This window comes from Microcaecilia unicolor, chromosome 3 (genome assembly GCF_901765095.1).
Source record: "Microcaecilia unicolor chromosome 3, aMicUni1.1, whole genome shotgun sequence".
NCBI classification, from domain to species: domain Eukaryota; kingdom Metazoa; phylum Chordata; class Amphibia; order Gymnophiona; family Siphonopidae; genus Microcaecilia; species Microcaecilia unicolor.
In genome coordinates this window covers 181,023,409-181,046,923 of record NC_044033.1, presented here as the reverse complement: position 1 = coordinate 181,046,923, position 23,515 = coordinate 181,023,409, and the positions used below count along the sequence as shown (strand labels likewise).

General features: G+C 43.6%; 2 protein-coding genes across 4 annotated transcripts in view; both read right to left on the bottom strand.

Annotated features, from left to right (window-relative positions):
* LOC115465869 (retinol dehydrogenase 16-like) overlaps positions 1-23,515 on the bottom strand; it is a 261,639-nt gene that overhangs the window by 89,339 nt on the left and 148,785 nt on the right. The window lies entirely within an intron of this gene.
* The window catches only part of LOC115465867 (retinol dehydrogenase 16-like), a 66,880-nt gene that overhangs the window by 22,462 nt on the left and 20,903 nt on the right, over positions 1-23,515 (bottom strand). For all 3 annotated transcript variants that reach the window (XM_030196667.1, XM_030196668.1, XM_030196669.1), the window contains exons 2-3: positions 6,508-6,536; positions 1,826-2,157 (exon numbers count right to left, since the gene is read on the bottom strand). In XM_030196667.1, the coding sequence (XP_030052527.1) occupies positions 1,826-2,138 (313 nt within the window). In that variant the 5' untranslated portion in view covers positions 2,139-2,157; positions 6,508-6,536. The remainder of the gene's footprint in view (positions 1-1,825; positions 2,158-6,507; positions 6,537-23,515) is intronic.

Sequence of the window (23,515 nt, the reverse complement as noted above, 5' to 3'; positions counted from 1 at the left end):
AAAGACTCCCAGTTCTGCAAGGCACAGACTACAAACTGTAAGTCATATATTTCCTTTGTTTGATTGCATTAAAGAAGTTTTGGTTCAAGAGTTCCGAGTCATCAAAGTGATGTTCTATACTCTGGTTAACTGCATGCTAATCTTCTGAGTAGACAGAGCCTAACAGGAGACAGAGCAGAACACTTATTAGGTGTTGTGTGTGGTGCAGATGTTTGTCCAGAGGGGATGTGTTGCAGCATTGGCTGGTGCTACACCAGGAAGGCAGCAAAAAGCTGAGAAGTTGTTGTTGTTGCGGGGTCTCTGTGCATGGCAGGTGCTTTGGTGGATGTCACAGGGGATGGCCCTAATATGAAAATCCCAAGGCTTGGATGAGTACTTCATCCAGAGAAGGGAGGCACAGTGCTGCTTGTCAAAAGAGCTGCCACACCTTGCGCACTTTGAAGGTTCAGGACAAGATAAGGAGGAGAAAGAGAAGCAGTACCTGCGTCTGTGGTATTTAGGAGAGGTATGGTAGCCCCCCATCTCCTGATCTGCAGTGCTTGTGATGTCTGCTCCAGGGGGGGGAGGAGGTGGAGTCATTCCCCATGGTGATCCCCTTGATGTCTGAAATCACTGTGACATCCCATGGAGCTGGTGGCAGAGGTACGATTTGCACCCCTCCTGGCAGTATTCTCAGCTGTATGATGCCGCTGGGAAGTTAAAGAGGCTGGTCCAATGGCGGCTGAGGCACAGCTGCTGAAGCTGAAGGCAAAGGGAGGGTCATGGACAGTGCAGCAAGGCTCATGGCCAGTGTTTGCTCAGAGCAGGGCTCCTTATCCTTGTAATTTAAAAACACACAAACAGACATGACTGAAAGACAGCTATCCTATCCTAAACTGCAGCATAGGGCCAAGCATATTATTATTAAAAAGGTATGGGAGAGATTTAAGTTTTACCTCAAATTTTATTCAAGAAGGAAAAGAATTTAAAATAAAAAATATGTACCAAATTGGAAAGAATGTAGAAGGATTGAGTGGTTTTACTATGAACTGTAAGGACTCGTAGAAGGCCAAATGATTCTTTACTGTTAAAATTATCTTTGGGATCCTCAGCACAGCTGTCGCAGTATTGGAAGTAAACACCAATTAGATTTAAGACAAAAGGAAATAGCAAAGTTAGTACAGTGCAGTGATCTGAGAACCTGGGGAACTGGGTTCGATTCTCACTGCAACTGATTGTGAGCCAACTAGGGATAGAGAAAGTGCCTGCATATAATATGTGCAAATCATTTTGGTTGTACCACAAAAAGGTGGTATATCAAACAGGGGCATAGCCAGACACCCAATTTTGGGTGGGCCTGGGCCCAAGGTGGGTGGGCAGAAGAACCCCGCCCTATTCCACAGGTGATTTGGTCTCTCCTGCATGCCATATGGTCTCTCAAACATCCCCCCTCTCTCACATATTTTAAATAGCAGATTTTCACCGGTGGCGAGCAGCAATTAATGCACACTGCTCATGTTGTTCCCATAGCCTTCCCAGTGATGCAACTTCCTGTTTCCGCATAGGCGGGAGTACATCAGAAGGAAGGCTGTGGGGGCGGTGCGAGCAGTATGTATCAGTCACTGCTTGCTGCAGGCGAAAATCTGCTATTTACAAGGTATGCAGGAGGAACAGTTGTCGGGAGTTTTCAGCTGGTGGGACTTGAGAATCTCTGCCAGCCACATCATAAGTGTGCTGCTACTAGGTGGGCCTGAGCGCAAAGTGGGTGGGCCTGGGTCCACCTAGGCCCACCCTTGGCTACGCCACTGATATCAAATCCATAACTCTTTACCTCCTTTACCCTTACCTCTGTCTCCCACTTGTTGTTTCACCCAATTAGCTGCAGCAGCAACACTCTCACTGTCAGTGACATCCAGGATTATCGTTTGTAGTCTCTGGGATGTGGCTTCCTTCAGCTGCTCTGCCCCTCGCTGTGTCAGACAAGCCGCCAGCACCCGCAGACCCCGTCCATCCAGCTGACGGGCCAGCAGGTTTCCAAAGCCCGAGTCACAGCCAGTGATGAACACATATTTATCTGTGAGGTTCTGGAGTATCTGTCTGTACCGGTACCGGCGGAACAGGAAATAGAACCCTACGAGGGCGAACAGCCAGAGCCACATTGGGATGTTCTACTTGTACCTGTCAAAGAAAAATAAAACCCAGTAACTACATGATCCATACTCTCTCATCTTATTTCTTTTAGATTGGGAAGTGGAAATCACCAACCTCCAGGTCAGAAGGAACAAGCAAGTCAGTTTTAATTTTTCAAATCCCATTTATTCTTTCCAACCAAACAGAATGTGGGAAAAAATTATATACATAAGAGGTTAAAAAACACATCTGTCAGGTAGGCAAAAAGCACTTTCAATGATTAAGAGAACAAGACCAAATATGGCATGGAGGAAAATCTAGTGAAAACATATCATGTTCAAAAATGGGCCACATTAGACTGGAGTTTCCAGAGAAATAAAGCCCCCCAAAAATGGTGCAATGCATTTCTATGGGATGGGCGTAGTTTGGCTTGCCTCTTCATTTTCTTTATCCGGCATGGTGGCATCTCTCTCTCTTTCTCTCCTTCCAACCCCTCCCTGCAGGGTCTAGTGTCACTCCTCCTCCTCTCCGCTGTGCTCCCGCTGCAGCCTTTCCATCTTCCGGACTGCAGGCAGCGTTAGCAATGTAAGCATGTTGCCTTTGCCCGTGCAACGTGCAGGACGTCAGACTCAGAAACAGAACGAAGGAAGAAGAGGACCTCGGCTGGCGGGGGATGGGGTCCCCGCCAGCAAAGGTAGCAGATGGCGACGGCAGGGGGGGTCAAGAGGGTCGTCGGCGGGGGGGGGGGGGTCAAAGTTGTTGTTGGTTGTGGTGGTGGTGGCGGCGGCGGCGGGGGGGGGGGTCGGCAATGGCGGGGAGTGTCGGCGGCACCGGGGGTGGGGCTAAAATGTGCCCCCTCACCTCGAGCTCTGGACCCCCCCCTTCCGCCAAAGTCTGGCTATGCCCCTGGTGCAGAATATGCAGTTTACTTCCTTTATGACTGCTGCTCCCTGTGACTTACATCTCTCTATGGGGCCCTTTTACAAAGTGGACGTAAGTCCAACCCGGGCTTACCGCTTGCTAAAAAGGAAGTACCACCGGGCTACTGTAATAGCCCAGTGGTAGTTCCCACCCCCAGTGTGCCATCATATCCAGCGTGCTGCCCGGTTACTGCAGGTTTAGGGTGGGAGCCCTTACCGCCACCTCAATGGGTGGCAGTAAGGGCCCCACCCCCCCACCCTGAAATGGCCGCGCGGCAAGTACTTCACTTGCCACATGACCATTTTCTGAAGAAAAGAAAGACCTACCTTTTACCCACTGGGGTAAAAGGGGGCCTCGGCGCACATCAAAAACACGCACTGACACCAGCGCAGGCCCCTTCTTTCCGCAGCTTGGTAAAACGTGCACTATGTCATTTCTTTATGTAGAGGAGTGTTTCTGACCGATGACTGACACAAAGGAACTTGAACAAAAAAAAGGTGTATGAAACTATCTAGAAGAAGAGGAAGGAGCAACAATCCAGCATAAATTACTGAGAGAAAAAAAACAGTAAGGAACATTACAGGAGATTAAAACACTTTTTAATCATTTTCATTATAGTTGGCGCACTATATACAAATGTTGGATCAGGATAATCTTCGCCATCCTACTGGTAATAAACTGGGGAAATTTTTCAATACAGACATGGATAACAATAGGTCGACTATTTCTGGACTACACAAATCTTACCGAGCTTTAGGTATTCTGAAGGATTATGGATCTTTGCAGCGAGCCTGGGACCAAGAAGTGGATCATCATTTGGGATTGCTTACTTTTTTTGAAATTAAATCAAAGGAATCCCTTTGGTGGCTTACAGTGCTTGTTTTCAAGAAGTGGTCTGGTGGTCCCTGCGCGACCATCACGGATTTCAATGAAATTTTCTGTGAACATTCATACATGTCCCCAATGAACATTGGTAAAGTTTTACGTTCGCCGATGCAATACTTGCTGAGATATAGTAATCTGTTTGACCCCATACTGCAGCCTTCGCGCAGGGACCACCAGACCACTTGACATGGAATGACCATATTGCATATAGCTAAGAGCATTTAAAGCCAAATTAGTTGACTCCCCTATGTGTGGAAAATGTGAGAATAATGAAGGCATGTTATTTCATGTTTTTTGGACTTGTCCCAAAATCCAGTTCTTTTGGGCTAAGCTTATTAGTTACCTGGGGGGGGGGCCCTTTTAATAACTCAAATAAGCGCCTTTATGTGCCCAACGCGTGCCAATTCTGAGTTACCGCCCGGCTACCGCGTGGCCCTTGCGGTAATTTCATTTTTTGTCATGCGACCGCTACCTATTTTTTATTTTCTAGTGCACGTTAGCTAAGTGCGCCAAGTGGAATTTGACGCACATAGGTGATTATTCCTGGTTACGTGAGACTTTGCTGCTAGGTCAATCGCTGGCGGTAAGGTCTCAGACTCAATTTTCATTTTGCTGGACGTCCATTTTCTGCAAAAAAAAAAAAAAAGGTCTTTTTTAAAGGTGCGCTGAAAAATGATTCTGCGCACACCCAAAACACGCGTCTACACTACCGGAGGCCATTTTTCAGTGCAACTTAGTAAAAGGACCCCTGAATTCTTTGCTGGCGTCAAATATTCAGTTTGCTTTTGAGAAAGTGCTGCTAGACTATGGGGGAGATTTGGGAGTGAGAGGTATAGGCCATTGTTCATAATGCGACACTAGTGGGGAAAAATTTATTCTTCAACAATGGGTACAATCAGATAGTCCCTCATTTTGGCAATGGAGGAATCAGCTACATACTCCGATGATGTGGGAAACTAGGGAAGTGGATCTTACTTTAAGTGGAGACATCATTTTCTAGCTATTTGGAACACATATATTCAATCCTTGTCTCTAAGAAGTTTATTTTTATACTTCAACACTTTTTCTGTATTTGGGTCTGTCAACACTTTTAAATAGATCTGGAGGCAAGTAGTTTTCAGTGTATAATCTGTTTCTATAAGACCCATTCCTTCTTCGGCTCTGAGAGTGTACAGTGTCGGCATGCACTGATTTTTAGGAATTACCTCATGGGTATTGGGAGTTTTTTTGTTCATTTATCCCGAGCTCAAGATCTTGGAGGCCTGTCTACAATTCCAAAGCTATACGAAAACATGGGAGTTGCAAGCTAATTGATGGCGTGTATCGTATTCTGTGCTATTAAAACTGATATTAAAAAGTGCTTTAGTTGAAATCTTTTTTTAAAAGTGCTTTAGTTGAAATATTTTTTATTAAATAGTAAATATGACAAAAATTATATAACGCAATATTCCAGACAGTCATATAAACAGTAGGAAATTCATACCATTCCATGTACAGAACCAAAAGGGCAAGGAAAAAGTAAGAAAAACGTTGCAACACACTGAAACTAAGGGGAAGGCCTCATTTCTTATAGCCTCCCACCTTATATATCCAAGCCCTTCAGCTAACATATCCCTGCCATATACCCCCCAACTTCTATTCCCCCCCCCCCCCCCCACACACATCCAATTAAGGGCCCTGTTTACTAATGTAAGTTAGCATATTTAACACACCCGCAATTAGTGCGTGCGCTAACAGCGTAGGCGCCTATAGGGATATTGTAGGCACATACGTGGTTATTGCGTGTACATGGTTAACGTGTGTTAAAAAACATTAACACGCCTAAAATGCGACTTAGTAAACAGGGCCCTAAGTCCTGTAATATTCCTAACCTGAAGGAATATAGACCCACCCCCACTATCCCAAACTAATACAAATGTAATCTAGTTGAGATTAAACTACTTAATCCAGAACCTCTATCCTTAAAATTTGGACAAGCATTCCAACAAACAGAAGGAATGAGTGAAAATCCACCAGCATAGGTCAGGAAGGAAGCAACAGAATCTTTAAAGAATTAGATCAGCAAAACAAGAAAAAATAAGTGACAAATGCAGAAATACTGTGGGCCATACAATCGTTCTTCAGGACCATATGTTGACCATAACCAGACAAATAATGGTTAAGGAGAGGTGAACCGAAACAGAAGGATGAGAAATTGATAGTTGTGTTTAGCATCCGGAAGTCAGAAAATTGGATTGGATGTGGTGAGTGTTTGCCCTAAACATACCCTTCCAGGACAGGGAATACCAGTGTAAGAATAGGCCTGGAAGTGAGGGGCTGTTTGTTTATTTTTTATTTATAAGAGTTTATGGTCCCAGTGTTTTGAAAAGCATTTAAGTGTCACTCAGCATAGTGCTACATGTCTAGAATAAGGAGTTAGGGTTTTTCTCCATTTGATTTAATTAAGAGAGATGCAGGAGGAAGAGAATGTGCATCAGAGGAGATGACCGGGCCCCAACGCAAGAAAGAGTGAAACTGCAGTGAAATCAGAGAGAGAGAGAGAAAAGGAGAACGGATAAGTAACTGAAAAATATATTATAAACAAATACTTACCTGAGAGGGAGTTCGGATCCAAAGGGAATCTGGAAAAGAAAAACAGAACCACAAAGTATCAAATTATTGCTGATAACAAGGGGACAAACAAATAACAGTGATGTCTAATTTATAGTAATAGCAGATGGGAACAAGAATGATACTTATCTGATGCTGTGTATTTAGGTCTGTTAGTTCCACCTGTGCAAGGAAAGAAAGCCTCAAATGTTGATTGTCAGATGGATATATGGTTCTAAATGTTTAAGTTTTAACAAACTAGCAATCGTTTAAAATTAAAAAGTATTCTAATTATTTTGGGAAAACTAATAAACATATTTGGTTAACCTTCTAATTGGTCTCCCTCTAATTCGGAATCTATCTTAAATTTAGTTTTAATTCCTCTCCCGTCCTTTGAGGACGGGAGACGTGGTTAGTTTCTGTAGCTTGCCTCTCATTCCTGTGTGCTGGTTTCCGGGAAGTTGCCACGACTGCCAGCATCTGGCTTCCCGGAATCCTGCTCTATCTTACATCATACACAGGCGTGAGTGGGTACCTGCTTACATTATTTCAAACGTGGTGTGACAGAAAAAAAACAGCACTGTGCCTGGCTGATGAACAACATGATGATCATTGATCGACTGATGAACTCTATGGAATGGTAAGACATTAGAGATAGTTGGGAGAACCTAACTTGAAATTAAACGTTAGCATTGACACTTTATAGATAATGTGTTGTTGAACCAAGAACCTGTAGTATTGTTTCAGCAGAGGTGTTGTATGGTCAGAATGGTGGACATGACATAATAGTCTTATGGCCGTATTTTGAAGGGTTTGTAATTTCTTTAAAGAGATCTGGGGTAATCCTGCATAGATAATATTGCAGTAGTCAAGTTGAGAGGTGAAGAACGAGAGAATCAAAGACTGAAATTAAGGTCAAAAATGTGGTGGATCTCTTGCAACTGTCAGAAGATAAGGAAGCTGACTTTAGACAGATGTGAAATGTGAGGTTGAAAGGAGAGAAAAGAATCAAGAGTAATACTATGGTAACAAAAACTTGATACTGGAGTTAATTGGGGTTCCAAAGAAGTGAATGAGTGTAGATGGAGGTGAAAACGGACTCGAGAACCAACAGGCGACAGTTTTCACCATGTTTAATACTAGCTGATGATCCTTCAGCCAAGAAGAAACCGAATCAAGACAGGTCTGAAGTGGGCTCAGAGCTGGAGACAGAGGGGAAGTGGGGTAGAGCAGAAGGATATCATCTGCATAGACGTAGACAGAAATACCAAAAGACTGAATAAGAGTCGTGCAAAGGCTGAGAATAGATTAAAAAGCAGAGGGGAGAGAATTGAACCCTGAGGTACGCCGTGATGGAGTTCTCTTTTTTTGGAAATAGCATCAGGCGTAATGACCTGAAAAGAACGGTGGGACAGGAAAGAGGTGAACCTAGAAAACTGGTCGCGGAAAAGGAGAAAAAAAATATGAGAATGGCATTGATAATAGAAATGTCAGTGCTAAGTGTGCATCATATGGAAAGAGAAAATAAAAACCTCAAGTACAAGGAAATGCAGCAGAAACATACAGCAATATTTGATATCTTGCTACGTAACACAGGCACATTTTAATATGTGGTCTATATATAGTATATCTTATGAACTCCAGCTCTCTTTGACCTGATCTAAGTACTATGGCGAGTGTTAGCTGTAAATCTGAAAGGCCAAAATAATACTCCATATACCCTGAATTAGGGGTGAGGTTCATTACTGTCACGGTATGCATAAAACTAACCCATTTGGAAACAGTCCCCCTGATATTCAAAACCATTTAACCAGCAAATGGCGCTTTAACCAGCTATCCAGCGATATTCACCACTGAAAATTCTCGGTTAGCAGCTAGGAGATAAACAGCTATATCGCACAATATAGCCAGCTAACTCTGAATATTCACCGCATAGCCAGCTACTAAAGCGGTCATGTTTAAACTTAACTGGCTATTTCCGAATAACAACTTTGCAGGTTAAGTTTAAACTGGCTAAAAATAAACCGTACAAAGAAAAGGGGGGGGGTCCAAATCTTCCACAAAATCTTACCACTGTGATTTCAGTACTGGTCTTTTGGACTTGGTTTTCTTCCATTCTTGTGTACTGTGCTAAAAATAAACCAGACATCAAGTGCCAGTCACCAGAAATGGTCCGTGGTCTGAATATCAGGCCCAGTGTCCTCCAGGGAAACACAAAATCACTTGCACCCAGAAGCAACCTGGTTGGTTGGCGTGGATCCTTTCAGTTTAAATTTTGGCACGCAACTAGAGTACCGATATTGTTTGTTCACTCTCTCCTCGTGGATTGTGGACTGCACTGCGTAGGTATGTACTTTCTCTCATGCTGGTAGTAGCTTGTGTCTCTTTCTTTTGTTCCCTATTTTCAGTTTTGTTCAGTTTTTTTCTTGCTTTATCGCTGTAGTTTTTGCTATTTATTTATTTTCAGGGACTGCCTTTTCAGTATCTCAGTATCTCTTCGTTCTCTTCACAGTGGTGGCTTTTTTTCACTTTTTGTTGTCATCACCCCCCCTTTTTTTACGGTTACCTTTTGACTATAGTATTGCTATCATCCATCTTCATGACGTATGCAGTGAAATACATTCTTGTAACATGAAATTACAATTTTTTGCAATACGCAATCATATTCACTGTTGTATGTATTTTCCTTTTTCATCCGATGTAGCTCATTGCACCTCATTTTTGAGAAGCTCAGATGCTTAATCTATACACGTCAATTTGTTGGTAACGTCTTTTACAAGTGTGCCTGTGTTTTGCATTTTCAAGCTGTAATATATATCCCCTCAATTTCTATGTCCTCTGCAGTGTGATCTTATGTGGTTAACCACACACACATATATATAATTTTTATATATTTTTTCATATATAAATGTATCTTTATGTGAGTGTTATAGACACATATATATAATTATGACCTTCTACAGTGTGTGTTACAAAATTTTTTTTTCAAATATTTTCATAAAAATATTTTATACATATATAATTGGATTTTTCAATGGATGGCCTTATTATGTTTATAATTTTTATCTGTCTGTATTAATATAGAAACAAATATTTTCCAGAGAAGGGAAAATGGTTAAACTATAGAGGACGTGAATTCAGGTTGTGGGGTGGTAGACTTAGGATTAATGTCAAGAAAGTCTTTTTCACAGAGAGGGTGGTTGATGTTTGGAATGCCCTTCTAAGGGAGATGGTAGAGAAAAAAATGGTGACGGAATTCAAAAAGGCGTGGGATGAACACAGAGGATCTTTTAGTTTGAAAATGAATAGTATAAAATAAAGAACCAAGGCCGGTGCTGGGCAAACTTGTACAGTCTGGGTCCTGTTTATAGCAAACCAGGCTGGAGGGATGTTTGACGGAAACTCCAGTAATTTGGAATATGAGGATAGTGCCGGGCAGACTTTTATGGTCTGTGTCCTGTAAACAACAAGATGGATTTGGATAGGCTGGAGTGAGCTTTGATGGCAGCTTCAGTAGTTGGAACCTAAGAACAGGGGCGGGCTTCTACGGTCTGTGTTCCAGATATGCCAAAGAGAAGCAATGACCAAGTATTTTATATCGCATTCATTGTTGGTTTAATCATGAGTGTAACAGACTGATACGGACCGATCAGGTCTTTATCTGTCGTCATTTACTATGTTATGTTACTATGTTAATTCAATGCGAAGAAATGCAAAGTGATGCACTTAGTGTAACCTGGGGTTAAAGAAATAAAAAAAAAATACTTACCTGGGCTCCGGAGGGTTCTGGAGGCGATTGCTGCCCTGGTGGGTGAGGGTTGAGGGGTACAGCACTGGATGGGAGTCGGCGATATTTGGGGCCGATTTTGAGCCCATTTTTCTGGATGGGAGCGCTGCGGGGGAAGAGTGGCGCTCCCGAGAGATTTTGGAGCCTTCCGGTGGCCCATTCTCGGAGGGAGGAGCTGCGTCACCGGTTTTGGCTCCCGGGGTTGATTGGAACCGGCCCCGGGAGTGAAGAGGATGGCGCCATTGTTTTCGGGGCCGGGAGGAGCACACAACGTCTGGGTGCCGGGCCTTCGGGCGAAGAGAGGCAGCGGCGGGTGCGTGCGCGTGCATGGGAGCGCGCCGTTTCATTTTTGTTTTTGAAGCTCCGGTGAGGCCTAGAAGCCGGGGCCTCGATTTAAAACCGGAGCTCCAGCGTTTTCGCAGTTTTTGGCCTAGATTTTTATTTTGGGCTCCGTTTTCGCCCCAGGACGTGCGGGACCGGAACCGAGGGCAGGCATCGAGTGTGGAGAAAATCTACATTAAGGTATGGGGTTTTTTAACCTACAATTTCCATTTATTTATTTTTAAATTGTGTAAATACGGGTTTTTATTTTTTAAAAATCAGGGGTTTAAGTTTTTTAAATTTGGTTTTTAGATTTATGATCAGGGGATTTTTCTTGATTTTTCTATCAGATTAGTTTTTTTGCAAGAGCGAGAGGGGTAAGGCCACAATAGGGAATAGAAATCCATGGGAGACGTATGTGTTAGGCGGGGAGAGTCTGATAGGTACGGACGGGGAGAGGGATCTTGGGGTGATAGTATCTGAGGATTTGAAGGCGACGAAACAGTGTGACAAGGCGGTGGCCGTAGCTAGAAGGTTGTTAGGCTGTATAGAGAGGTGTGACCAGCAGAAGAAAGGGGGTGTTGATGCCCCTGTATAAGTCGGTGGTGAGGCCCCACCTGGAGTATTGTGTTCAGTTTTGGAGGCTGTATCTTGCTAAGGATGTAAAAAGACTGGAAGCGGTGCAAAGAAAAGCTACGAATTGTATGGGATTTGCGTTACAAGACGTATGAGGAGAGACTTGCGGACCTAAACATGTATACTCTGGAGGAAAGGAGAAACAGGGGTGATATGATACAGACGTTCAAATATTTGAAAGGTATTAATCCGCAAACAAACCTTTTCTGGAGATGCGAAGGCGGTAGAACGAGAGGACATGAAATGAGATTGAAGGGGGGCAAACTCAAGAAAAATGTCAGGAAGTATTTTTTCACGGAGGGAGTAGTGGATGCTTGGAATGCCCTCCCGCGGGAGGTGGTGGAAATGAAAACGGTAACGGAATTCAAACATGCGTGGGATAAACATAAAGGAATCCTGTTCAGAAGGAATGGATCCTCAGGAGCTTAGCCGAGATTGGGTGGCAGAGCCGGTGGTGAGAGGCGGGGCTGGTGGTTGGGAGGCGGGGATAGTGCTGGGCAGACTTATACGGTCTGTGCCAGAGCGGGTGGGTGGGAGGCGGGGCTGGTGGTTGGGAGGTGGGGATAGTGCTGGGCAGACTTATACGGTCTGTGCCAGAGCTGGTGGTTGGGAGGCAGGGATAGTGCTGGGCAGACTTCTACGGTCTGTGCCCTGAAGAGGACAGGTACAAATCAAAGTAGGGTATACACAAAAAGTAGCACATATGAGTTTATCTTGTTGGGCAGACTGGATGGACCATGCAGGTCTTTTTCTGCTGTCATCTACTATGTTACTATGTCTTATGATTAATGTTTTTGTCATAATTCTAGTGTATTTTTAGTTATTTGTACTATAGTTTTTATAGTTTTGTCTTACTTCTTTTTATATTTATATTATATGGTTACATTTTGTATTTTATGTTTTTAGACCCCTGAGGAAGGCTTTGCAGCTGAAACATGGACAATGTAGGGTCCAAATAAACTATATTTTTGGTGCTCTTACCACTGTGGTTTCAGTACTGGTCTTTTGGACTTGTGTACACTCTTGTGTACTTAGCTAAAATTAAACCGGACACTAAGTGCCAGTCACCGGAAATGGTCCGCGGTCTGAATATCAGGCCCAGTGTCCTCCAGGGAAACACAAACACACTTGCACCCAGAAGCAGTGGCATAGCTAGGTGGGGCCACGGGGGCCTGAACCCCCCCAAATTTGAGGGGGCCCATGGTTGGCTGGCGGGGATCCCCAACCTCCGCCAACTGAAGACTTCATCCAGCACTGGTCTGAGATGGTGCCGCCACATTGCCTGCCCTGCTCTCTCTTCCCCTCACGTCAGGCACGCTCCTTTTAGTGAAATTGAGAATGCTCAGTTTCACTAAAAGGAGCTTGCTGGACATGAGGGTATTTGCAGTGGTGGTGCTTCAGCTGGCGGGGGTTGGGGACCCCCACCAGCCAAGATGTACAGCGGCGGCCGTGGGTTGGGGTAGGGGCGTGGCAGCGGGGTGGCAACCAAAATGCCCCCCCACACCTTGGGCTCTGGCCCCTTCCCACCTCGAGATCTGGCTATGCCCCTGCCCAGAAGCAATGCAAATACAGACATACCTGCGCAGAGGAGAAGGAAATAATTCCATAACCCATGCTCTGCATGCTTTCCCCATTTGTTTTATATTCAGAACACCAAAAAAGTGTTTAAATATTGAAAATAAAGCAGTAGGGCAGATATGTAATTGTTTATGGTTTATTCTGAATTAGATATATACAACCATCAGAGTCCATCTGAATGGTTTACAATGTTAACATGTAATTTTTATTATTAGGATTTATTTACCACCTTTTTGAAGCAAAATTCACCCAAGGCGATGTACTGCAAGAATAAGTCAAACATAGGCAACAGACAATTACAGCAGTAAAAATATTCAAACAACAATACAAAGTATGGCATAGAGGGGCATAATCGAATGCGAACGCCTATCTCCATGGGCGTCTATGTCCAAAAACGGGTAAGTGAAGAGGAGGGACAGACTGTATTTTCGAAAAAAAATGGACGTCTTTTTTTTTTTTTTTTTTAAATACGGTTTGTACGGACCAAATGCCATTGATTTGTTCGTTTCTGAGCTGGGCGTTTTTTTTTTTAAGAGATAATGGAAACTAAAACCAGCCAGCTCAAAAACGTCCTAATCCGAGCCATTTGGTCATGGGAGGGGGCCAGGATTCGTAGTACACTGGCCCCCTGACATGCCAGGACACCAACTGGGCACCCTAGAGGTCAGTGCGGTGGACTTCAGAAACAGCTCCCACATGCATAGCTCCCTTACCACGGGTGCTGAGCCCCCAACCCCTCCCCCAAAACCCACTACCCACAAATGTACAACACTACCATAGCTCTTAGGGGTGAAGGGGGCACCTACATGTGGGTACAGTGGGCTTTGGAGGCCTCCCATTTACCAGCACAAGTGTTACAGGTAGGGGGGGATGGCATAGGCGTAGACTGGGGGGGGCGAGGGGGGGCAATGCCCCCCCCAAACGACGCGAGGCGCCGCCGCGCCATTAGTTTAAAAAAAAAAAAAAAAACACATGCAGGCAGGCACGCGCTCCTCTCGGTCCGCTTGGCTTCCCTGCCCTCTCTATCTGCGTCCCGCCTTCCTCTGACGTCATTTCCTTTCGGGCGGGACGCAGACAGAGAGGGCAGGGAAGCCAAGCGGACCAAGAGGAGCGTGTCCGTCTACCCCTCTCTCTTCCTCCCTCCCTCCGGCGCAGGCAGCAGTCTTCCAGCGTTCCTGGCAGCGGTAGCGTTGTACACGCTGCCTTCGGCTCTGCCCCAAAGCCTTCTCTTCAAGTTCCTGTTCCCGCATAGGTGGGAACAGGAACTTGAAGAGAAGGCTTCCGGGGCAGACCGAAGGCAGCGTGTACATCGCTACCGCTGCCAGGAACGCTGAAAAAGCTGAAGACTGTTGCCTGCGCCGGAGGGAGGGAGGGAGGAAGAGAGGGGGTAAACGGAGTCACGATCTTGGACCTCGCGGGGGGGGGGGGGCAGTAGAAGATGGATGGGACTGGGAGGGGTGGGAAGCAGAGGGAAGGAGCAAGAAATGAATGGGACTGGGAGGGGTGGGAAGCAGAGGGAAGGAGCAGGAGATGAATGGGACTGGGAGGGGTGGGAAGCAGAGGGAAGGAGCAAGAGATGGATGGGACTGGGAGGGATGGGACTGGGAGGGGTGGGAAGCAGAGGGAAGGAGCAGGAGATGAATGGGACTGGGAGGGGTGGGAAGCAGAGGGTAGGAGCAAGAGATGGATGGGACTGGGAGGGGTGGGGAGCAGAGGGAAGCCTACTGGAAAGAAGACACTGCATAAAACAGAAGACACTGGGATCAAAGCGAATAGAAAAACTAAATGATCAGACAACAAAGGTAAATAAAAGTATTTTATTCATAATTTATTAATTGAAATGTGTCAGCTTTTTGAAATGTGCATCTGTGATATTTTGCCTGTAAATTTCATTTCCTTCCTCCATATTATCATATATTCATTTGCATATTTATATATGCAAATGATATGCTAATATGCTCCACCCATTCTTTGCCCCCCCAAATGAAACAGTCAAACTACGCCTATGGGGGATGGGCCTGGGTCCGCCTGCCTGAAGTGCAGGGCAGTACCCACTAAAAGTGCTCCACGGACCTGAATACACGCAGGCCTCTAGGACTTGTTGCTGCTGTAGAACCTTGGCACACCAGTTGACACCTGAACACTAATGTGTCCGAAAACGTCCTTTATTTGAATAAGCACGTTTACTCACAGTTAACTGCAGATCAGAGGTTGTGCCCCACTGGCAAAGAGTCTTCCTGGTACTGAGATTAGCAGTAGGTCAGAGCTGGCAGAATGCTGTACAATGCCCACTTTCAGTAACGTGGGTAACACATGAAAGGGATCTAAAACTGGCTTACAAAAATGGCCACTACCTCATGGATTACCGGAAACAAAACAGGGCACACTCTGACCCAGTAAGCCGAAGGAAAAGCACCATGGGAGTAGAGCCTACCAACTACCAACATCATGAGCATGTAACACAAGCTAGTGGAATCACGGAGCCCAACACCCTACACCCACCACAATGCACTGCTGATGTGACTCTGCAGTCCGCATAACAGAAAAGGTGTCACACTCACCCGAGAGCCACATCAGAACCAGGGAAAGGCTGTCAGAGGATAGAACATATTCTGCTGTCATGGAGGTGGGTATGGCATTTGAGGCTGGCATACAGGCTGGGGAAAAAAGTTTGTAAAGTGGGGTTTATTTGGTGGGAGGGGGTTAGTGACCACTGAGGGAGTCAGGGGATGTGATCCCCGATTCCCTTCGGTGGTCATCTGGTCAGTTGGGGCACTTTTTTGGGACTTGGACCTGAAATAAAAGGGTCCAAATAAAGCGGACCAAATTCTTGTCCAAAACACCCTTCTTGTTTCGATTATCACCTAAAGACGCCCATCTCTCCTCAGCCGATAACCACGCCTCCAACATGCCCCCGTCCACTTTGTTCGTTCCTGCGATGGAGTGCAGGTGAAGACGACCAAAATCGGCTTTCGATTATACTGATTTGTTCGCCCATGGGAGAAAGACACCCATCTCCCGATTTGGGTCGAAATATGGGCGTCTTTCTCTTTCGAAAATAAGCTGGATAGTATACTACTTACAATTTCAACAGAATACGTAATAAAATATTTTAATAGACAGCATAGGGTGTAAGCAAAGACGGAACATATAGATAAATCAGAGTAACGGGAGTAAGAAAATAAGGGACTAATTTAAAGAAAGCTGCACATACGTCAGAAAGGTGCTTGAATATTAATTATCTCAGCTAGGGCAGGAGTGGCTAAGTAACTCCTGCTACAGTGTGTGCAGCTGGTGTTATTCCTTGTATGCGAAAGCTAGCAAAAAGGCTAAGAAAAATGTAGTCCAAAAATTAAAATCAGCTCATTTCATTGCTTTCATACATGGTGAAAAATACAGATAATATTATGGAGACAGAAAAAAAAAAGAAGAAAAGATGAAAAGTTACACCATCATAGCAGAAAAGAGAAGAGGGAGATAAACAATGTTCTCAGCAAGTCTGCTCACATCCACTGGGTAACTCATGCCTAAGGGGATTCATCTGAGCTATCAGTCAAAACTAATTGGGAAAGAAAAGGTCTTATGAACCTGTTTAAATTTTGCCAAAGATGTTTCCAGTTGTAGATAATTTGGCAGCGCGTTCCAAAATGTTGGTGCTGCTAACCAAAAGTAGAACTTCTTATTCAATCAAAGCGAATAAATCAAAATGAACAAATCATCAACAAAGTTTTGTGAGAAGACCTTAAGATTCTGGCTGAGGAATAAGCAGACGGAATAGAAACAAAGGGTGGCCTGAGTGATTAGTTTTGAACATTAGAAAAGCTAACAAACAAGATCCTCAAAGAAATGGGTAACCAATGTTCAGCTTTCAGGAGCACCGTCACCAAACAATATCTGGGGTCCTTTGAGTAAGGTGCACTGAAAAATAGACTGCGGTAGTGTAGGCGTAGGTTTTGGGCACACGCAGATCCATTTTTTAGCGCGCCTGTAAAAAAAGGCCTTTTTAAAATTTTTGCCGAAAATGGACGTGCAGCAAAATAAAAATTGGCGAACATCCATTTTGGGTCTGAGACCTTATTGCCAGCCACTGACATAGCGGTAAGGTCTCTTGCATTAACCGTTCAGTAATCGCCTATGCATATCAAGTTACCGCCCGATTTTCGCAATGCACCAGAAAATAAAATATATTTTCTGGCGCATGTAGCGGATGCGCGTAAAAATGAAATTACTGCACAAGGAACACGGTAGCCGGGCGGTAACTCTGAATTGGCGCACATGGGTGCCTACGCGGCTTAGTAAAAGGGCCCCTCTATTCTTAAATACAGTTTAGCTTTATAAAGTGGTATTTCCATACAAGTAATATTTTGGTTTCCTTCTAATGTTATTGTAGCTAGTGGCCAGATTAGGTTTTAATTCACCTTAGAGCTGTGGCTATATTTGCTGTCTGCAAGGTGGTCAGATTGTAGCTCTGCTACTAAAGGAGAAACAGTGGTAACCCTGAGGCCACAGGAGTCAGAGCCACATTAACAGCTCAAAGGCTGGTGGCAAGGCCATATCAGCAGAAGCAGAGCCAGGTTGACGGCGCAGGGGGAGCGACAGCGGCCTTCCGTTGGCGCACATTTTCAATGGAACACATTGAGAAAAAAATAGGTGCCTGCAGAACTCTGTTTGGGGGAGTGACCGCTCCCCTGGCGCCCTCCCCTAGCTACGCCACTGCATATCAGACCACACTGGCAGTTTTGAGGTGGTGGCCTCACCATCAGTCAGCCACATTGATGGTGGAAATTCTGACATGGAACACTTGTATATTTTAGTACATTCAGTGAGGGTCATCTTAAAGTGCTTGGCTTGTTTTGTTTTTTTTTTTTTTTCTTGTGGCGTCATGTTAAAAAGTATTTAAAGTTTTGAATTTTCCTCAGGTCTCCTCATGTAGTGAGTACCATAAACTTCTACTGATTATAAACAGATTCTCTTCGGGGTCTTCTTAAACCATGTTTTTTCCATTAATATTTTTATTAAATTTCTATTAATGAGCGTATACAAGAAATTAAAGTTAAAAAAAATAAACAAAGTTAATTATACAATCAATATACCCAAGCACAGGGATGATAGCTTACCTTATGACAGTAGCGTAAATGTCTTTCCTTCTAAATATGTAAATTATTAAAAAATGTTTTTAAAGCTGCTATTTATCCTGCATTATTAGGCAACACCTTAGAACATAAGAACAGCATACTGGGTCAAACCAATGGTCCATCTAAGCCAGGTATCGTGCTTACAGTAGGCCAATCCAGATCACAAGCAGAAACCCAAATAGCAGCAACATGTCTTGCTACCAAACACAGGGCAAGTAGTGGCTTCCCCCATGTCTATCTCAATAGCGGACTATGGACTTTAACTCCAGGAACCTGTCCAAATCCTTTTAAACCTAGATATGTTAACCACCATTACCATATCCTCCAGCAGCGAGTTCTATTTGTTTTAAAAGTATTTCCATGTAATTTTATTGAGTGTCCCCTAATCTTTGTACTTTTTAAAAAAAGAGTGAAAAATCGATCCACTTTTACCCATGCTATACCACTCATTATTTTATAGACCTCAATCGTATCCCCCCTCAGACGTCTCTTTTCCAAGCTGAAGAGCCCTAACCTTTTTGGCCTTTGCTCTCTGGGAGTAGTAGGTGCCCCTCCTTGACTTGCCAAAAGACATTCTAGATGAGGAGGCTGATGCAAAAAGCATCTGGTGGGAGAGAGAAGAGATGGTACCAGTATGTTTCTTGATTTGGTCAGCGACATCCTCAACCTTCTTCCTCAAAAGGTTATCTCCCCCCCCCCCCCCCCCCCCCCCCCCCCCCCCCCGGTATGGGGCATCTGCCAACCTATGCTGAATCGCAGGTTCCAAGTCAGAAATACACAGCCATGAGAGTTTTAGCATTGCTATACGCTGGTCTAAGATCCTGGATGCCACGCCAAAAGTGTCATAGGAGCCCCTGGCCACGAACTTATGACATGCCTTCAACTGTTTGGCCAACTGGCATACTGACTCGGCCTGCTCTAGTGGGAGAGAGTCAGCCAAGTCTAGCAACCATCCACGTGTTGACTTCACTCCTGAAATACCCCTATAATAGCTGATTTTCAGTTTGGCACTAACCAGTTATATTCAGTGGCGCTCAGCGGTTAAGTGTAGCTGAAAATTAACAGATAGCCCAGAACAGGTGATTTAACAGACCAGGAGCTGTTACTTGGCCAGTTAAATCGCTTTGAATATCGACCCAAACATCTTTAGCTAGTAGTACATAAATGACTATCCACAAGGATGTGAAAACTAACAGTTAATCGGAGACAAATATTGTTTGATGCTTTTTTAATTACTAGTAAACCAACCTGGATGTGTTTATATATAAATCAGACCTGTTCAGAAAAATAAATTATCTGCATATTTGGTAATAAATTTATGAAAGGTGGTTACAGGGACTTAAATAAAAAGAAAATTGTTTAACAAGTGAACTTTCTCATGCGTAGGCTTGAAAATTTGGGAACAGGTTGTATATTTTAATTGGGTTTGGTGCTTATATGTATACAGCAGTTAGTGTATCTGGTTTTAAAAAAAGGTTTCGACAAGTCCCTGAAGGAAAAGTTCGTAGATTGCTATTGAGACCGACATTGGGGAAGCCACTGCTTGCCCTGGGATTGGTAGCATGGAACGACACAACTATTTGGGTTTCTGTCAAGTACTTATGACCTGAATTGGCCACTGCTGGAAACAGGATACTGGGCTAGATGGACCATTGGTCTGACCCAGTATGTCTATTCTTAAGTTCTTATGTAAGTAGAATAATTTGAAAAGAAATAGCAAAGGCATTGAAGTGTTACGTGTATAGGAATGTGCTGATAGGATACAAATACAATAAATAAATAAATAGAAATGTATTGAAGTGTTAATATTAGAAATATATTGAAACATTAATGATACGGTGTTAAAGGGTATCACATGAATCAATCTTCGCTGACCAATCCCATAGTTTTATGCATAAAAAATATTCCATTTTACATAGATAAAAGCTATAGTCAGCCCAGCCATAAAATGCTGGAAGATGGACTGTATTTTCAAAAGGAAAGCAGCTGAAGTTGTAAATAGCGCACACAATCCTCCTAATTCTATAAAAGTCACCAAAAATTGTCTGCACGATTTAATTAATGAACTAATTTAGCACTAATAATTGGATTTTTCAGATCAAACCATTTTATTGATTTTAATAAAAGAAAAACAATTTTAAAAAGTATAATACAAAACAGCATTTGTCAATAAATGACAGTAACACAGAGAACATTGTCCACGGAGTATTAAGGCATCGTAGATTATATTGAAAAATGAACAGAACCAATAGCATGAGAGCCAAGTACAAAAGAGAAAGAGTGAAGAAATACACCCATGATTTGGAGGGAGGTTTGTAGTCTTGATCAAACTAGGCAAATAATATGTGTTCTGTTAGGATACTGAGGAAGTAGTAAAGCTAGTGATGGGAGACCAAATGTTTTCAACAGTACGATCGAGGGTCATTCCATGTCAAGTGGTCTGGTGGTCCCTGCACGAAGGCTGCAGTATGGGGTCAAACAGATTACTATATCTCAGCAAGTATTGCATCGGCAAACGTAAAACTTTACCAATGTTCATTGGGGACATGTATGAATGTTCACAGAAAATTTCATCGAAATCCGCGATGGTCGCGCAGGGACCACGAGACCACTTCACATGGAATGACAGGATGAGCAGTTAGTAAATTCAGCAGTTGTACATTCATATTTATGAATCAATAGTACAGTAGACCACCAAAAACTGGTGTTTAATAAAGAGGAGGATTTCCAATTAGGAAGAATAATTTGAACAGTGAGTGCAATCATTGGGTGTTTCCCATAATGAAGATGTTGATAGTGGGATACCAAGGTTTCTGCAGAATGGTGAAGATGCTGTCGAAATGCTGCTACAGCCATGCAGTACAAGATGGTTTAGACTTGGATTCTGTAGTATCACTGGAGATGGCAGCCTAAAGGAAGGGCTCGGGACAGGTATTAATCTTCCCGAGCAGCAAAACACAAGAGTTTGCTGTGAGCTGGAAGCGGGAGGGTGGTTAACAAAAACCATATTCTCCCCTGATATTCAGCCAGTGGTAGGCAGCACTTTGACTGCCTGATGCCAGTGTTCAACCCGGATATTCAATGCCGGGCCATTTCTAGTGACCGGCATTGAATATTCGGGTTTTTCAATGGCAGCTAGCGCATGACCAGTTAAGTTGATATTCAGACTTAACCGTCCATGGCTTAGCAGGCAAAGATAGGAATGCTTTTTATGCAGCCTTATTTGGCCGCTAAACCTGGCCGGTTAAGTTCTGAATATAGGACTAAACCAACTAGTTACCCCCCCCCCCCCCCCCCCCACAGAATGCCCCCAGCATCGCTGGCTTTATTTTCGATGCTAACTGGCCATTTTCAGCAGTGACAACCTGTTAAATGCTGCTGAAAATGGATCGGTTATCTGCTGAGACGCAAGTTAACCAGTGGGTTTTACTCTGATTGAGTTATTGGGGTTCAGGAAGCCAAAGAAAGGATGCAATCTTTGTGATTTCACCTAAATGAGAAAGCATAATACTGGACAGATGAAGTCTGATTTCACAGGAATGAGTGTAGAATCCTGAAGAGTGGACAGAGTCTTTGTGGTTAACTGGAATGGGAAAGTGCAGTGAATGCCAACCTTTGCTTGTTGTCAGATAGTGGAGCCTGACTACTTGTGTATAAATGAGGAAGGAAATGAATCCCAGCAAAGAATGGGTATGGGCAGAATCTCCGCAGTGAGCCTTCTGGGGGACTCTAGGTTTCTTTATTGCATTGGCATGATAGAAAAATATTATTATTATTATTAATTTAGGAGCTACTGTGACCTACAAAACATATGAGCTGTAATGCACAGATTTTAACATCACTCCCAGGTTGAGGGGGAGGGGGTAGTGAAATAAGTGAAACCAAGCTAGTCTTGTTAGATCATTGGACACCATGACTAGGTCTCAAAGGGACCAGCATATGCAAGATATTGTTTGAAAGGAATTTGTTTCAGATAAGGTCCTAGAAGAGGGGCTAGAGGAATAGAGGGCAAACACAGTAGGGGAGTTCAAGAGTCCAAGGTAGGAAGATTTCATTATTTAGGTTAATTCCAAAATCATATGATAATGACAATTTATAGACTGCATTCTTGAAGGGGAGGGAATGGAATACTAGGGCTAGAGTCTTCCAAAGGTGAATATGCCTTGGGCGTTGAGGTGATAGACCACAGGGGATTCTGCTAGAAAAATCTTAAATCTGGGCTGGGGGAAGTAAAAGTTTACATACCCCAGGAGGGTATTATCTAGGTAAGATGAAGGAATAATGTCAAACATTTTGGGGGATTAGCAATAAGGAGCAGAAGGAGCAACATCACAGCAGAAGGGGAAAAGACTTAGTCAAAAGGAAGTAGGGGGAGCCCTGGTAGGGCAGGCAGGATCTGCCACCTGAACAGTGAAGCAAACAGCAGTGGCTGAGAGGAGGTGAGCATGATGTCACTATGCATTTGTCATATTGGAACTGGCGATCGCCAGCACGGTGCTATGTAAGCCACATTGAGCCTGCAAATAGGTGGCAAAATGTGGGATACAAATGCAACAAATAAATAAATATGATAATTTATAGATTTCTTTAAAAGCATTTTGGATCGGAATAGCAATCACAAGCAAGGTGTCAATAGTGGACAAAATGAGAATACAGACACTGTGTGAACAAGGTTCGGAGCAAAGGCAATAGTGGCTGCATATCATCTCAAGGACTGGAAGCTCAGCACTGTGAAGAAAATTTGTCGGGCTGTATGGGGAGCAATGTTGGAGGCCTACCACAAGTTCCACCCAAAACCGCAAAGAATCGCCAAACTCAAGGAAGTGCTGCAGATGATCTGCGACCCCCTGCCACAGGAACCAATAGGCACGGCTCAAGAACTCCCCACGACTGAAGACCTGTGTTAAAGCTGGGGGTGGGCACTTTGAGCATTCATAGTGACTGCAAAATTCTGACACATTGTTAATTGTATCATTTGAATGACTATTTTACTGTGTTTTAGCTTGAACATTTTTAACATGCAAAAATCACTAGGCAGTAACACTAAAATGTCAGTAATGTAAAATTTCTCACTGAAATTCAAAGTGGTTGCTGAGAAAACTGCAAAAAAACTGTAGCGGGGTTAATTTTTTTTTTTGCCTCACTCTGTACTTGCCTCCAATAGTGTTGTCCAACCAACTTTCCATCTTCCTGTTTAAAATATCCCAGATGCATTGGCAGCAAGAGGAAGCGCCTAAATATTGTAAAGGGGTCCGCTTCCCACTCTGGGTTGGGGCCGGCAGCCAGGGCTGTGGAGTCGGTACAAAAAACCTTCGACTCCGACTCCTCAGTTTATGGTACCTCCGACTCCTCAGTTTTTAATATGTATTTTTTTTTGCATGTTGACTGAAAGAGTGCAGCATGCAAGACAGCATGTTAATGTTTGGGTTTAAAATCTATGTCATTGTGACTTTTTATTTTATTTATTAAAGAAACTATAAATATTCATTAATCCTAAAGTTTAAACAAAAAAACACACATAAAAAAACAAGTTTATGTTTATTGTTTTTTTTAT